We start from the raw sequence: 18,713 nt of genomic DNA, 5'->3' as shown, positions 1-18,713 counted from the left end.
CTTAAACTCATACACCTATTATACATCTAGAATATTGGCAAACAAAGGACAATTTTAAAAAAAACTATTAAAAAACTTATCATCTCCACACCCACGTGCACTACCACACCCATTATTTATACATTTCTCTCTTCATCAAATAATTGTTATGTTATTGTTAAAGAATATTAAAATTGAATAAAAGTTACGCTATTTTATAATTAAAATTTACTATTGTTCAACATTATGACTATATTACTATTTAAAACCTAACAAAATTTTCAAATTCCTCACTAAATAGATGTCATGCTTCTATGTGAAATTAGAAGGAAGAAAATGAAAAAGTGATATGTATTGTGCATGGTAAATTTAATCTCTCATATTCTAATTCACTTGAAAAAAAAAATGAAAGTAAGAAAAAATAATAATACAATGTCATTTTTTTTATAATAATATTATAAAAACTATTTAAATATAAGAACGACTATCAAATTTAATAAATCTCTTATATGATATTACTTTACCACGGTTTTTCTACCATTGGCCCTCTATTATGAACATTGTATAAATGTATATGTGAAACTTTTTATTATTTTAATAGTGGATCAAGCTTCTATATCAAAGTACAAATATGAAACACAATAATCCCCCTTATAAATCCCCATGCTTTCCTAGTTATTTTAGCTCCTTTAGTGAACACCCTTCTTAATGGTATCCAAAAACTTACACAAATGGATGGAACCTTAAATAGTTGAAACTTCAAATTTCCACTTTTTAAGTTCTTTATTTATAACATATTATTTTATACAAATGTGAAACACAATAATCCCCTTATAAATCCCTAAAGGAAATTCCCATGCATTCCTAGTTATTTTAGCTCCTTTATTGAACACCCTTCTTAATGGTGTCCAAAAAATTATACAAGTGGATGGCGTTTTAAATACTTGAAACTTCAAATTTCCACTTTTAAAGTTTTTTATTTATAGCCTTTTTTTAATATACTCGTCAAAAATTTAGAGCAATTTCTAGCATGTTCTATGGCACAAGATTTATTCTGTTTAAAGTTGGTAGTCATGTGACACAGGGATCTAAATTATATAGAAGTTTTTATATTATTTCTTATGAAGGAATAAATGTGAAAGGTTTATAATATGATTCGACAAATGTGTGCGTGTGTGTGTGCGAGTGTGTGTGTGTGTGTGTGTGTGTGTGTGATCTAAATTATATAGAAGTTTTTATATTATTTCTTATGAAGGAATAAATGTGAAAGGTTTATAATATGATTCGACAAATGTGTGTGTGTGTGTGTGTGTGTGTGTGTGTGTGTGTGTGTGTGTGTGTCTACTTCATCAAAAAATTTAATGTATTTTTGCAGAAGAAAACTGTCAAATATTTTTTTATTGATAATAAGATAATTTATGAGAACCAAAAAAAAGTGGGGCATATAAATCTACAAGAAATTCTCTTTTAATGGAAAGGTTCATTATGTGAATTAATACTCTTGACAAATATTTTGTATAATTTTATAGAAATTTTAAGGATATTTTTTCTAAAATTTATCGTTGTTTTTTATATAAATTGAAGAAGGCATCATCTAGATTGAAACAACTTCCTAGAGTTTCATATTCTAGGCTTGGTAGTTATCTCTTAAACAAGAACTTGTTAGAAGTCAAATGAATTCAAACTTTGCAAAGTGAATGTGAAATATCAAGATGGTTAAATTTTAACTTCATTTATTTAAACAACTTGATATTTACAAATAATAGCTCAAAAACTATATGTGAGTCCAAATAAGTTTAGACATGAAAAAAGTTACATGAATGGATTATTATCTTGGAATGGAATTATATTCAATAAATTGAGTAGTATATTTTTAGTCTAAATAAACTTAATATTTATTAAGGAGTTTTATAATGGACACATGTAAGAAATTGGTACAAGAAAAAAAATTGAGCAAGGACACATTTATGGAACCTTTTTAGAAGGTTGGTAAGAAGTCTTATATCTTACAACTATTAGGTAAACGTCATTATTTTGTAATATTTGTCTCTATATTTATGATAGATAGCATGACAACCATATGAGAACAGTTCAAAAACCATATGATACTAGAGAAAACTGACAATCCATTATAGCATCCATCACATAACAAAAATGCATTTGAGGTTGATTAAATTTTTTAGTTTCAAAGTGGATCAATTTCTTAAATGATTGAAAATGGTAGTGGTGCTATATCTTGAATTTGAAAGATATGATGGAATATTTGTATTTTAAAAACTAAATTATAGTATATACTACAACCTTAAGATGTTATCAAACCATTTGACTAAAAGTAATTTTTGAATATTTGTAACAATATTTGAGCTCCCCCACTATTATACACTATGTTATATAAGTTTCATTCAAAGAGTAAATAATATAATTTTTAATACATAAATAAAGCATATAGTGGTTCACCACCATTTCATGACAGACAAGGACTATTGCAAGTTGAATTTTGTAGGATAATATTAGTTGGAAAATGTATTTACTAAAGTAATTTTGAGACATTGCAAAAATAATTAGGTGTTAGAAAAGAAAACAATAAGGAAGAAAGTATTCAAAAACTAATCTTAATAATTAGACAATAGAAGATATATTCAAGTAGCAAAAAATAATAATAAGTAAAATCATTTGTTATCATTAGATAATAGAATAAAGAAAACCAATTTATTTTGTATTTTATTTTTATATATTTCTTATGAGTAAAATTTTAAGATTTATTTTAACTTCAAATTTTGAAATAAACTTATAAAATAACATATAGCAAAAAAAAATATAAATAATATATTTATGTACAATCAGTTTTATTTTATTATAAAAAATACAATTATTTTAAAAATTAGAAATAAAAATAGATTCATTGAAAAAAAAACACATTAAACCAACAAAATGAATAATCTTGTATAAAAGATTCCCTCTATCAACCATCTAAGTTATCATTGTGATTGAGATTTCAATATGGTCCACACTGGCCTACAAGTTATCTTAAAAGAGATAAACATCACTCATCCAATGTACCCTAGTTACAGATCATAAATTGGATGAGTTTAATTTCAAGACGAAAGCTGAGTTTGCTTGCACTGAGAAGAAAGATCTATGATAAAGGAGAATAAAAATCTCCAAGAGTGGTCCACCATCAAACACTTTGCTTGATAAAATACATACCCAAATACTTAAATGCGAGAAGTGCAAGAGATTCGTAGTAAGTAGCCAACCCTCGAAAATTAAGATCGTTATTCCCGGGCCGACGTGCTATTGCTTGCAAGAATATCCTGATCTGGAAAGAGTTTTATTCCGGAACCTTGATTTGACGTAAAAAGAAATATGGACAAAAATACATATGGACCCAATTATTAAGTATTAATCAAAGATAATTAGGGCAACAAAACAAAGAGAAGGTACAACGTATAAGATTGCAAATTCATTTCGATCTCCAAGCTGTAATGGTTGTGAATGATTGCCTGCAAACCAAGTTAAATACTTTTTTTCTGGATCCATCTGTTACCAAATATTCAGGAGCTTAAACTCCTTTTTTTTTTTGTTGTTGTAAATGAGGCGCTGCTCAAAAATGGGCCTCAACAGAGGTCCCTGGACTCCAGAGGAAGATGAACTTCTTGTGAAATATCTACAGAAGAATGGAGAAGGAGGGTGGAGAACTCTCCCAAAGAAAGCAGGTTCAATACTATTCACAATCTTGTTCACAGAATGTTTGTTCAAGACCAAGTTTTTACATATATCTCTTGTTATATTGTTTTGAAAGGTTTGATGCGGTGTGGAAAGAGCTGCAGATTGCGGTGGATGAATTATCTGCGACCTGATGTGAAAAGAGGCCGAATCTCGCCTGATGAAGAAGACCTCATTCTCAGATTGCACCGTCTTCTGGGTAACAGGTATGCCTACGGATCAGATTTTTAAGTTATTGTAAAAAGTGGTGAGCTAGAGGGTAATACGACTGGTTGTTTTGGATTTCAATGAATTCGAATCTAGGTTTATAAAGAATAGATCTAAAATGAAATGATTGAATCAAAGTTATATCATGGCGTTTCAGGTGGTCTCTGATCGCTGGACGTATACCTGGCAGAACTGATAACGAGATTAAAAACTTCTGGAATACTCACCTTAGCAAAAAACTTATAAGGCAGGGTATTGATCCTCAAACCCACAAGCCCATTTCAGAATCAGAGCTTGTTAGAGATGAAGATAGTAATCTCAGCCCTGGAACCTCTTATGAAAACATATGCCCACAAACTGCAAATGGCCTTGCTGACAAAATTGAAGTTGCTGAGTATAACCACTCCCCAGGGAATCTAAATGGTACTGAACTTCCAGAAAACTCAGTAATAGGGATTCTTAATCATGCTTTCAATAATGCTGTAATTTCTTCTTTTCAAGCTAATGGAGCTTGTGAGCAAGACTCTTGTAATGCTAATAACATTAGCATGAATCAAACCTTCATTCCCCATACAAATACTACCTTTGAATATGAACAAGATGTTTTAACAAGAAATACAATCACCAATAGTTATTTTCTGCCTCCAGCTTTGCCAGATCTGATTTGTCCAGAAAATATCCCTCTTCAAAATCTCTCAACCAGATTTTGTAGTTCCATCAAAGACAATAGCTTATATGAAGGGTTTCCATTGAGTTTTGAACAGACTGAGATTCCACAACATCAAATGCCTCATGTACCTGCAGAAGAGTACAATTCAGATATATTCTCTTACTTTCTTGAAGCAACCATGAATGATCATCAGTTCAATGATGGAACCAACAAGCATGCTGCTTCTTTTCTCTCAGAGAACAGGCAGCGATTCTCAGAAGCTGAATTAATGAGCCACATTGGATACAACTTGTGGTCTATAATATCCCCACCATCACAATATCCTTTTTCATTTTCTTGAAAGACAGAAATTTATATTAAAATGATTTGCTTAATGAAGTTAGCATTGATTTGAACATACTATAGTCAATTTCAGTTATTGTATTTATTTCTGCTAGACAATGTAATATGTATATTTTATTACAAGACCAACTATAGAAGATCTGAACACTTCAGGACTCCAGCGAATTTCACCTGTTTAAGTTTATTATTGCTTTCATTTGGAAGAAAGCGTGTATGATATTTTATGATATTTTATTTCAAACAAGTAATGTTATGGTGCGTGGCTTGATAAAAGAGTAGAGATTTGCAATATTCTTTTGCTACCCTCTAAGTATATTGTTTCTGCTGAGGCATACGCTAAATTTCATATCCCTTACATGAATCAAGTAGCACTTCATTACGATAAGAATGATAAAGAATATCATTTCACCTACATGAACCAAGCAGCAAGTTCAATTTCTCTTTATTTTTTAAAACTGATTTTACCTTGTATGGTTGGTCTGTTGTAAGCATGATGTCTTGAATAGCTGCAATGTTAAGGTTTAATTCAATATAAAAAAAAAAGGTTAAAAAGAATTCGAATTGCATTTATTTGTAAAATCTGTTTGACAGTGTATTTCTCTGTAAGATAGCTCTTAAAATTACTTGAAGTATTCTCGCAATATTATTTTATGTTAGTTTATAATGGCTAATTTAGTATTGGAAAAAAAAACTTCTCAGTCTTAATTTTAATATAAGTTTGTAGAATAATTATTTATGTTATTTTAATATAAGTTTGTAGAATAATTATTTATGATATGTATGTAGGGTTTGCAAACAAAGTTTATTCACTTTTAAATGTAATAATAATGAAGTTGTGTATGCTTTATAAAAGAGATATAGGTAGAAGAAAATAACAATTTATTATAAATTAATCTAGTCTAAGACAAATACATAAGCAATATCAATCTAGGTTAAAGTAATAATAAAATGATAAGCCAGAGCTAGATAGATTGTTGATACAAATATTTCTATTTCAAGAAAAGAAGTAATAATAGTAATCACATAGCCAAAGAATGAGATGCAATGATGTTTTGGAATTCATTTATGTCAAGATCAAGAAATGGCCTTGACAATCAAATGTAAGAATTAGAATATTCTTCTCTACTCTACTCTAGCTCAAGTTCATTAGTGTGGGTCAAATTTATGATCAAAAACTTACCAACAACTTTGACTAAATAACTGACAAAAATAGAAAAATTCCAAGAAATTATATTTCGTATTCCTTTTAAGTACCAAATACAATTGTGTCACTTATGATTTTATCTTCTAATGTTCTAGAATGAATGCAATATCTATCAATTTCATGATTGTAAAATGAATGTATATGAATGTACTTTTATACAAGTGCCTGAAAATTGATCATATAATTTACATGTACATAGTCAACTCTAAATGGAAAAGACAATGTGTTGAATTTTTAAATTTAAATTTGGATAAGCTCATACTCATGGTAGTGACCTTGAAATCATGGACTTAACTTGGGATCAAACAAATAGAACATGGGTAGGAAAGAAAAAATTCAATTCTTGGGACCTATATATAGATCATCCCAAATAATGGATATATAACTAAATATATAAGAACATGTTCACATGGAAGTAATATATGTCAAAAAGCATAGGATTGTGTGAATATAAGGACCAAATAAAATCTAGGTAAATGGGAACAAATTTGCATAAGATTATGTATTTTTGTTTATCTCATACAAGTATCAATAGATTAGCTCAAAATAGGCATAACACTATGGGAAAAGCATCTAGATACATTTCTCATCATTAAATTTTGTCCACACTTTGAATTGAATGTTAATCCTAATTGAATAATTTGACATATTAATACTAAATGAATCATGCATATATAAGTATATCTTATTCACTAATATGCATGAGTGCAGTAAAGTAGATATTCAAACCCTCAAAGAATATGTCTCACAAGGTCAATGTAAAGAAATGGATCTAACAATGTATGGTCATATGGCTATGACTTTTTCATATTTTATCCCATTAATCCCTATATAGAGGAGAAGAAAATTCCATGAATATCTCCTAACTCACAAAATAAATTTTATAAATAAAATGAGAGTAATAGTGATCATGTATGCCCCTTTCAATTAATTTCCTCTAAAGGATGTGTTTAATTGAAGGAAGATTATGATAAAGAAATATAATAATCATGTAAGAATAATAATTATAGAATATTCTAGGTTCTTTCCTCCCGTATGCTCTTTGAATCCTATGTAAAAAATAAAAAATATTAATAAAAAAATTTAGTGGAATAATCCACTTTTATCGAAAAAAAAATTTTAAAAAAATAAAAATAAAATAATTATAAAATATTTATAGAATAGATCATAATATAATCATATCTAATAAATCATGATAAAAATTTAAGAGCATAAAATAAATTTTATAAGAACGCATCATGATCAATCATCCCAAAGGTAGAGATAACATTAATAAACAATAATTTTACCCCAAACATGATAAAGAAGATGATGATATGGATCTAACAGATAAAATGGATCTAACAGATAAATTATACATGATAATGTAGATAAAGATACTTGTGGGATAAATCTCAACATGACACAAGGCCCAAACCGAAGTAATAGACCCCCCTTCCTGAAGGAGCTTAATGCCAATCCTCCTTTCCTCAACATAGAAAGGGAGAATGATGATTTTTTGTCCTTAGCCCATGATGCAGTTGTTGACAACTTTAGGATGTTTAAATGGGTCTTTCATGAAATTAAAGATATCAATGTGAAAATTCGGGCAATTAGCAGTAAACAAGATTCTCAAGCTACAGAACAATGGACAGTTGATCAAAGAAAGGCAGTTGTGGATTCAATGCAGAAGAATGTGGGAACGGTTAGTGATATGAAGAAAGACTATGACTACAGGATTTCTCAGCTAGAGGAAAAACTCAAGAAAGACTTTGAAGGTAGTCTAAGTAGGATGGAGAATAAATACCAGAAAATTAATGAAAATCTGATATCTTTGGTAACCTTCAGTCACAAAGTGGTTAACAACTTAGCTAAGAGTTTAAATACCATGGTTGGAAAGCTAGAAGCCATCCATTAGGAAGGATCTATAGTGGACGTGGAGGCACTGGATAAAAAGCTAGAGGATACGATGGGACCTTACAAGAGAACTAGAGCTAATTTGAAGAAGAAAACTGCTAATCAGGATATTCAGGAGCTAAAGAAGATTGCATTAAATATGAATTAGCTAGAAACTAAGGCTACTGAGGCCCTTAAAAACTTATACCAGTTTCTTCCTTTTTGTTGTCTCTTTCCTTGTTTTTATCTTAGTGCTAGTTTTTTGTTTTCTTTGGGCTGCAGTGGAATTGGCATATCTTAATGCATCTTTCTGATGTGGTTCTCTGTTAAAGGGTTTTGGGTCCCTTCAAAACCTATTTGTTCCATAATCAAAAAAAATAGTATGAATCCCAACAATGGCATGAAGCTCACTATTGGCATGAATCCCAAAAGTAACAATATATCTAGATATTAAGACATGACAATAATTTTTTATTGCAACAAAGAGGGAAGGTTTGTTTCCTTTAATTTAAGATCAATATAATATAATAATAAGATAAGCATGACATAATATTAGTACATGATCAAGATACGACTGGCATAACAATATAGGCACAATATGAGATAGTATCAAGATGTATTATATGGTGATATATAATCTATATATAAGATAAGGTATCATATATGATATGAAAATAATTATAAAGCATATACAAGATCCTCAAGATAATGATAGATCATAGATATAACAATAATGTTTTATTGATAAAAAGTGTATAGATCATAGAGAATAATTCTCAATATAGCTAGATATGATAATAACATACCATAGTCTAGATTGCTCAATATAATACAATTAACTGATGTATGAATTTAAGTTAATTATTTAAGAAGATGTTTCAATCAATTTAGGAAAAATAATCATTATGCTAAGAAGCTAGATCAATCAATATAGGAAAATATGATAAGGTCTTTAATGGCACCCATTTTGACATGTCTCAATTATAGCTATTTGTATTTCTCTAACCATTTATAAGTATCAATATAAGAAAAAAATATTGAGGTTTATTCTAAAATTATTTAATTTCTCGAACTAATTGTCTAACTTGGTATATCATTAACCTCAAAATTTACTAGATTCTCAAAGGGGTTCCTAAACACTATTGATCCTTGTTCAAATTTAGGCATCCAAATTTTGAGGTGATTTAATCTTAGTATTCCATTTCATACTATTTCAGTCCCATAACTTAAACTTCAATTCCATGCATTGGTTTCAAATTCACATCTTTATAAATTAGGGCCAATGCTATGGAAGTGAACCAAGATAATGAATAGTGAAGTCTCTAGTCTAGCAACAATCATCTAAGATGTTGTGATGTTTTGATACCATTGTTAGTGGATTATTAACATATATAACTTGTATTTTTTTTTTAAATATAACAAAAAATATTTCAAATTATTTTACTTAAATTTTATATTAATTAATTTATCTTTTATTTCAATTATCTATTATTAATCCTAGGTCATTTATCTAGCTTAATTATTAGTTTTTTTAATTAAATGCCACAAATATTAATTAAAGTACTTTGTTTTTCATTACAACTTTGGTGAAACCAACATTCCTACACAACCTAGAGTTTATTTCTTGTAGTTAATTCCTTATCCAATAGATTTTTTAGATCAAATAGTTTTATGTTATTCCTGTAATTTTAGATTTTTTTAAGATTTAAATCTACAATTTTATTTTTACTTCAAATAATTAATTTTTTAATTATAAATTTAGAATTCATTATTATTATTTATTTTATCCCTACTCGCTCACCACTATTGTCATATTATTTTTCATTAGTTATCACACACCTTTGATGTTTTCTCTAGTTTATCTACATCTTACTTATTTTAATTTGTTCCTATACTTTGTTTCATATAATCCCCTCATCATTGATATTATAATGTATTTTAACCTATGAATAAGAATGTGTCTTCTATAAATATTTTCCTTTGTCAACATCCTCCATAGTTTTTTTATTACATATACGTCAATTTTGGATACCCTCGCTTCACTTTTTCATGAGCTTCATATTTCCTCTACTCTTCAAGAATACTAGGGATAACAACGATATGTTACCTTTGAGCAGCGAGTTCATTCTTATTATTCAAGTCATAATTATGATCCTTTAGCTCCATCTTGTCAACATATATGATCTAATATTATAGTGCCGAGCATATCCTTTGTATGTTGCATGCTCTTTTTTCTAGTTCAATTATGGTTTTTCCTACTTTCATATCTCTTGTTTCATCTTCCCTTAAGGATCCTAGAGATTTAGATATATGTGGTTTACCTACATACGTTATTGTTAGTCATTCTTATCTATCATTTTTTTATTTATCTATTGATTACACGCTTAGTAATAAGCATCTAGTGATAGTTATTTATCTAAACATGATGCAGTTTATGAAACTTTATTTCATGATAGTTTGATTTATGATAAATATTCTCATTTAATCATATGAAATAATAATATAGTAGAATCGCATACATAAATTTATGCGGTATATCTTTTGTATCCTTATAGTATTCTTATATACATAATAACTCTGCACATGTAAATGTCTCCATTGATACCATGGTTGATAAAGCTAAAAATTGGTTTAATTTGTCTCATTCTTAATATTGGTATCCTTCTATGATTTAACATGTACTTTTATTATTTAGTTTACTATTCACCCTAAACCATATTTTACTCATGAATTTTATTTTTTTATTTTTAATACCACTTAGCGGATCATGTGGATTTTTCTATGCATCATTGATCATATGCCATTTTTCAATGGATACCCTTCTTTAAAAAAAATTATATTTTATTATGTATGTATGTTGAGTGATTATTAAATACATCATTATATATCTAATAAACAAGAATATGGTTTGGACATAAACTAAGATGAAGAATAAAATGAGCCTTTTTATCTTTTTAGTTGGTATATGTGATTATAATATGCTAGAAAATGATTATATGCATTATCTATTTTCTTTTGGACTATTAAATATGGCATACATACACACATGGATATGATAAATTGATATTAGTATTTCACCTTGTTTGAACGTTTTAGTGAGATTGACCATCTAAAAAGTGAAATTATGATTATTAGCAAACATTTCAATATAAAGATCCTATCGATGAGATATTGCATTGTAATCATTTGATATGTAACATTTTGACTTGTTAGACATCAAATATATTAGTTTAACACTATTTTCCAAAGTATGATGGTGGAAATGATCCATTAACAAAAAAATTATTTCCCTTATTTTTATGCTGATAAATTTATTGCTAGATTATTTCTTGTAGTGTCGTAAATTGTTGACCCTAATAATTTCACACTGGGTTTAGTATCCATTTTGGTGTGTGTGACTAATTATATATTTATGTGCCTAATCTTAGGACCTCTTTATAAAATTGCTTTGATTGGCCTATTTTCAAGCCTTTTATTAGCACATTTTGCTAGGACTAGGGAAGTCATGCTTTGAAAAAATGGGACCAACTTTTGAGATATGAAAGTCAACATTGTAATTTGCATAATCCTTACTTTGTTTGTTGGCTCACCTCAAAAGGTTATTTCAAAAGGTTTAATTTGTGTATAAATGTAACTCCCCTTTTTATTTCAAACTCTAGCAATTCAAGGAAGCAAAATAGAAAGAAATCTAAGAAATTTGAAGGAGCAACTTAATGATTCAAAAAATCAGGAAAATCAATTGAGTATTCAAGTATTGTACAAGAAGGTTTTTTATTAGAGTAAAACAGGTTTTACAAGGACCCAAAACAAAAACAAAAAAACCAATCTTCAAGGACAAACCAGATGCCAAGCCACAACAGGCTAGTAGCAATAAACAACAAAAAGTGGGCTCAAACAACCCAAAAATTATACAATAATTGTTCAGCATTTGAACAGTCTTAACATTATTATCAATAAAAATTCTATTAATCTCAGTAAGATCCTCCATATCACTGGCATTCACCTGCTTACCTTTATCCCTTTTGTGAGTTCAAGCCAATGGACCCTAATTGCCCTAGGTATCACCTTCTGAAATAGACACTTTCTCCTTACCCTTACCACAGATCAAGATGGAGGGGGTGTTGAACCAAAGGTAGGACTGAGAGGGGGTGAATCTATCTAAACACAAATCAATGTAGCACATAAACAATTTATCAACAACTCGTATCCAACACATGAACACCAAGATTTTCTACATGGAAAATCCAAACTGGGATAAACCACAATGAACACTTGCCCACAAAATATATCCATAATGTATATCACATTATAATGAAGGAGCTCACTGCTCTGAATTTGCTGACCAAGGCTAACTACTCTTGGGGAAAGATACAAAAATGACTTACAAACTTAATTCTAACTACAATAGAGAAAGATACAACAAAATGATTTGAAAAGAAGGATCTTCTGATCATGAAGTTGTCGTTTAACTCTACATCAAGTGACCAACATCAACTCTCACAACTTAGACCTTATTTTTCAACACACTATCTCATACCTCTTCCATAGTCTCAAACAGATTGCATATCATTCATACACAACTCTTCTTCTTTGCTCTGAATTTCACTGATTATCTCCACATCACATACTTCCTCTCATCCTCTTACATCCATTCATACAACTCAATTGCATAAATTCTTTATATACAAGATAGATCATCAAAACTTGAACCAAGTTTGCCTAAAAACAAAATACACCTTCCAAACCAAAAATACACACACTGATCCACTCTAGGAGAAATAGGGGACCAAAACACATCTTCCTAAGCTCAATCCACCAATCCACAATCACCAGAACAAAAACACCAACATCCCAACATGAAACGCATCCATATAGATAATTAACAAACCAAAACTTATTTTCCAATGCAAATAACTCTTATCCAAATCTCTGGACGCTATGGTGAGATCCATAACACATCAAATTACTTTCCAGAAATCATATTTGGACCAAAAAGTGGGATTAACAGAATACCACATCTAAAAATGAAATATACCACAACATCCTGAGAACACAGATATTTTCAAACCACCAAACTAACAAATACACAATGCCAAAACATAACCAAAGAAGATAACAACACCAAGCAACACTTCCCAGACTTGAAGTATGGAAAGTTTGTGCCATCAAATATAGAAACTTTGTAATGCACGTCTTGCGCCATACAAGATTTACCTCAAGGGGTTAAGCTTACTCAAGAGGAACCTTGCTCTGATAACAACTGTTGAACCCAACGCAGGATTGAGAGTGGGGGTGAATCAGTTTTAAAAAAATTTAATGTATCACATAAACAATTAATCAACAACTCATATCCAACATATGAACACCAATTTTTCTACATGGAAAACCCAAACTAGGATAAACCACGGTGAGCACTTGTCCACAAAATATATCTACTATGTATATCAAATTACAATGAAGGAGCTCATTGCTCTGGACTTGCAGACCAAGGCTAACTACACTTGGGGAAAGATATAAAAATGACTTGAAAACCTGATGCTAACTACAACAAGGTAGATACAACAAAATGATTTGAAAAGAAGGATCTCTTGATCATGAAGTTGTCCTTGAACTCTGCATTAAGTGACCAACATCAACTCTCACAACTAAGACCTTATATGTCAACACACTGTCTCATACCTCTACCATAGTCTCAAACAGTTTGCATATCATTCGAACACAACTCCTCTTCTCTTCTCTTAATTTCGATGATTATCTCCACATCACATACTTCCTCTCATCTTCTTACATTCATCCTCTTACATCCATTCATACAAATCAATCACATACATTTTTTATATACAAGATAGATCATCAAAAATTGAACCAAGTCGGCCTGAAAGTAAAATACACCTTCAAGACTAAAAACACACATGTTGATCTACTCTAGGAGAAAGAGGGGACCAAAACACATCTTCGTAAGCTCAATCCACTGATCCACAATCACCAGAACAAAAACCTCAACATCCCAACATGCAACGCATCCATATAGACAATTAATGGGCCAAAACATATTCTCTAATACAAATAACTCTTATTTGGATCTCCACACGCTACGATGAGACTCATAACACATCAATTTACTTTCCACAAATCATATCTAGACCAAAAGGTGAGATTAACATAGAATACCACATTTGGAAATGAAATATACCATAACATCCAAAGAACTCAGATAGTTTGGACCACCAAACTAACAAATACACAATGATAAAAACATAACCAAAGAAGATAACAACACCAAGAAACACTTCTCAGACCCAAACACTTTCGGAACAATTAATACAATAACTGCAACACCAATACAACAAGATATCTTTGCACCACAGACTTTCTGGACCAACAACTATCTGGAACACCAAGTTTGGCATCAATGACAACCACAATAGCACATAGTTCCAATATGGGGGAGCATGAGTAGCTAAGGGAGAGACATTGAGGGATTGAGATTTTTCATTAAGTCTTTGAACACCCTTTCTGTTGTTAGTCATGAGTGTTAGTCTTCTACAACAAGGTTATGATCAAGTATGATATTATATTTCATGGTATATGTATAGAATAACATGAAAGAGGACTTCATGAGGATCATATCAAGCCTTTATGTGAGATTCCTTGAGAGATTTTCAAACCTAAGGTATCTTTTTCTTATTCACCATTTATCACTCCTTTAGTCTATATCCTTGCAACTGTACACACTCTTGTTGAACACACCACAGGACTAAGAGAGGGGTGAATTAGTGGACACCACAAGATATACTGTTTCTATACTTCAAACCACAATTAACTTATTACTACAATTATAAACCATGAAAACACAAAGTACAACAAACACATGTACACCAAATTTATGTGAAAAAACCCTAAATAGGGAAAAACCATGCTAAGGATCATACTCACAATATGAATAACTAATTACAATAGTTTAGGATAAATTCCATGGAGCTCACTACACGTGATTGGACTTTCTAGACTAAGGTGCATAAACTTAGGGTAAGATACAAATGACTTGCATTACTAAAACTCATTGTCTGAGAGTAAAATACATAAGAACTACACAAGCTGCCAAAAGTAACACATGGTCTTTTGGAAAGTATAGGGAATGGATGAATTGAAATGAACAATATCTCTTGATCATTAAATTATCCTTGAACCACTGTGTTAAGCAACCAATATCATAGAAAACACATCTGACATCAACTACTATCTCATAACACTATCACACTAAAGATATCATCATCAAAGCTATTCACATACTGACTTCTACACCAAATCTGCTTGCATAATATTCACATCCACTTCACATAAATTTGCATACTTTCTATACATTAACTCATTTAGTCGCACATTTATATACACAAGATCATTCATTAAAACCCTCAACTAGGTCGACCATAGATAGAATATTTAATATTACATGAACTAGGCCACCTGAACAATTAACACATAATGCAATCCTCTAGGAGATAGAGGGGATCCAAACACATCACAACACATCATTCTAAAATGATTCCAATGAACTACACACTTCAACACATCCTCTGAAGTCGACATCAATCAAAATGTGTAGAGGCATGCAACCAATCAGTCCAAAAACATCCTCCAATACAAAATACATAGTACGGATCTACACACACCATGGTGAGACCCATATCAACATCCAAACTCAACCTCCAATGCATATTAAAACCAAAAGAGCATGATCCAAATAAGATCCAGCACCTTAGTTAGCTAGAGACCAAAATAGCTAACAGCATAGAACACAAGACATTATTACTTCATTTGCCAATCAAACTAGCACTAGAAAAATAAACTAGAAGACTACACCAACCAAATGAAAATGTCCTCCAAGTTGCAACACTTGAATCCACATATTTGAGAACCATTAAGAATTCTTCAAACCAGTTTTGATAGGCAACTTCACTGTTAGAAATAATAACGACCAACTCTATCATCTGAGCAATAAAGAACCTAAAAAACTTGATCGTACAATATACACAGATCATAAACATTATATCCAGAACTGCAATCCATAATCTTCAAAAACCAAAGGAATGCAAATAATTCTTCCAATGTGACATTAAATAATCTTTCTTGCTTATAAATATTGTTTCCTACATATTGAAACTTTCACTAATCCAGACTTCTAGAAATTCCTTAACATCACCACCAAACCATACAACGGCATCAAAACACTCACTTTTAAATCATCTACAACACACAGCAATATCAATTACAATGCCAGATAGGTTGACATAAATGAAAATATTACTCAACATAACTCAATTTTCCAACATTCTCCCCCTATGTCATTGATGGCAACACTTGTACCACCAACACCAAACAACACTTTCTATCTTTCTCTCCCAACAATATTTCTCTCTACCTTTTACATCAAGGATAAAGGGCACACTACTACTTTACTAAATTCTCTCCCTTTCATCTTGACTCTCTTTCCCTCTTTTGGGAACTATTGTGATCACTACAACACTCTATTTGCAACCACACACAACGTTGCTCCCCCTGAGAGTAGTAATCGCATCAATCCTGGGACCAAAGATGAACTTTAAATCTCCCCTTGGATGGATGCACCACTTGAATGTATCTAGTTTAAAGGAGGGAAAATAATTCGTAACTTCTTTTACAGATAATCAAAAGTATCATTCGTTAATGTAGATATTTGCAATCTATTCCTTAATGGGTACATACTCCAATCAGATTTCCTTCCTTACAACTTTCTCTCTTCAAAAATGATACTAGATTGCAATGTGTTTAGTTCTTAAAAGCATCACAAGATTCTTTAAAATGTTAATTGCACTTGTATTATGACACATAATAGGAACTACCTCATCATATTTCACCTTGATATTGCTAAGAGTTTTCTTCATCCACATTCAATTTGAGTTCATCAAGATGCTATTCTAATGAATTATGCCTTTGTACTAGATAATTAAACTAAATCATTTTCCTTATACAACCAAGAGATCAGTATGTCTCCCAAGAAAAATGTACCACAACTTGTACTTCTTGTGTCATCAGAACATTGAGCCCAATCAACATTTGTATATGCTTTCAAAGTGAAATCATCATCCTTCTTATACCATAATCCATAATCTATGGTCCCTTTCAAATATCTAAATATTATTTTTATTGTTTGATCGTGACATTACTTAGAATTAAATTAATACCTAGCAACCAAACAAATAGCTTGCATAATATCCAGTCTTGAAGCAATCAAATATAACAATCCTCTAATAATAGATCTATAATATTTCGAGTCAACATCCAGAGATCCATCATCCTTACTTAACTTGCAACCAGTAGCTATAGGGGTTGCAACTAGTTTAAAATTCTCCATCCTGAACTTCTTCAACATCTCTTTGATATACTTGGTTTGAGAAATGAAAATGGCTTTTTCTAATTGTGTAACTTGAAGATCAAGGAAAAATGACATCTCACCTATCACAGACATTTCAAACTCCTCCTATAATTCTTCTATAAACTTATTACATACATCATCATGTCCTCCAAAAATGAAATCATCAACATATACAACAACAACTAACAATTTATCACCTTCAACCTTGAAATAAAGATTGTTATCTGTACTACCTTTTTTGAAATTTTATTGAAACAAATACCTATCTATCCTTGCATACCAAGCTCTAGGAGATTTATGGAGTCCATAAAGTTCCTTCTTGAGTCTACAAACCATATGTGTATCTTGTGATAGCTTGAACCCATCCAATTGTTCAATGTATACTTCTTCTTCAAGTTCTCCATTAAATAATGTTGACTTGACATATATCTGATATACCTTAAAGTTCTTGTACGCAACAAATGCAAGAAACATCCATATGTATAGTCTCCATTGTTGCTACCTAAGCAAATGTCTCCTCAAAATCTATATCTTCAACTTGTGAATAAATCATACACACAAATCTTGTCTTGTTCCTTCTAACTTTTCCATCTTCATTTAGCTTGTCCAAGAACACCCAGTTAGTTCCTATTGCATTCTTATCCACTAGTCTAAGTACCAATTCCCAGGTTTAATTCTTCTCTATCTGATTCAGATCCTCTCCATTGCCTTTATCCAACTTTCATCCTTTCTTGCATTTGCATAGGTCTTTGGCTACACCTAAGATAAGAAATAGTAACTTGCTTGTTCACTTGTTTTTGCAAGTCTTCTCCTTCTTTGATCTCCTTTATTGTTGTCTCCAATGATCTATTATTTTGAATGATTCCTTCACACATACTTTGTTAGTGTCTTAGGTGTTTTTTCAGGTTCTTTTTCTTCTGCACTTGTCTCTTCTTTATCTTGCAAAGTAGCCTTCTCTTTTGCAAAAATGCAGATAACTTCTATTTTAGTCTCAGGTTCACGTATAGTCTCAATCTAATTCCATTATTCACTAACTATGACATTTGCACTCTCCACAATCTTATTTAGCCTCTTATTGTAACATTGGTGTACCTTACTCCTTGTAGTGCATCCCAAAAATATTCCCTCATCTAACGTTACATCAAACTCCCATATATCTTCTTCATCTCTCCAAATGTAGCTCACTTTCTTCCAAAGACTCTGAAATACTTGACTGTAGGAGGTCTTCCATTCTATAGTTCATAAGTTGTCTTTGTGTGATTCACTCTTCTTTGCACCCTATCAATAATGAAAAT

The 18,713-nt window shown here is 30.8% G+C and overlaps 1 protein-coding gene across 1 annotated transcript; it reads left to right on the top strand.

The window, feature by feature from the left end:
- Nucleotides 1–3,421: 3,421 nt before the first annotated feature.
- On the top strand, nucleotides 3,422–5,108 carry LOC131065300 (transcription factor MYB34). The gene is made up of 3 exons (XM_057999768.2): nucleotides 3,422–3,695; nucleotides 3,782–3,911; nucleotides 4,070–5,108. Exons 1-3 carry the CDS (start codon nucleotides 3,572–3,574, stop codon nucleotides 4,920–4,922), a joined length of 1,107 nt encoding a protein of 368 aa, XP_057855751.2. The 5' UTR covers nucleotides 3,422–3,571; the 3' UTR covers nucleotides 4,923–5,108.
- The last annotated feature ends 13,605 nt before the right edge of the window (nucleotides 5,109–18,713 follow it).

Source organism: Cryptomeria japonica, chromosome 1 (assembly GCF_030272615.1).
Source record: "Cryptomeria japonica chromosome 1, Sugi_1.0, whole genome shotgun sequence".
In the NCBI taxonomy this organism is placed as follows: domain Eukaryota; kingdom Viridiplantae; phylum Streptophyta; class Pinopsida; order Cupressales; family Cupressaceae; genus Cryptomeria; species Cryptomeria japonica.
Note: the sequence above shows the minus strand (reverse complement) of the source record. Positions and strands in the feature narration are given on the sequence as shown.

Excerpts from the sequence above, each read along its gene's own strand:
- LOC131065300 (XM_057999768.2), top strand. The coding sequence starts at position 3,572 with ATGAGGCGCTGCTCAAAAATGGGCCTCAACAGAGGTCCCTGGACTCCA. Across the intron at positions 3,696-3,781 it reads AACTCTCCCAAAGAAAGCAG|GTTTGATGCGGTGTGGAAAG; the intron begins GTTCAATACTAT and ends TTGTTTTGAAAG. Across the intron at positions 3,912-4,069 it reads CACCGTCTTCTGGGTAACAG|GTGGTCTCTGATCGCTGGAC; the intron begins GTATGCCTACGG and ends ATGGCGTTTCAG.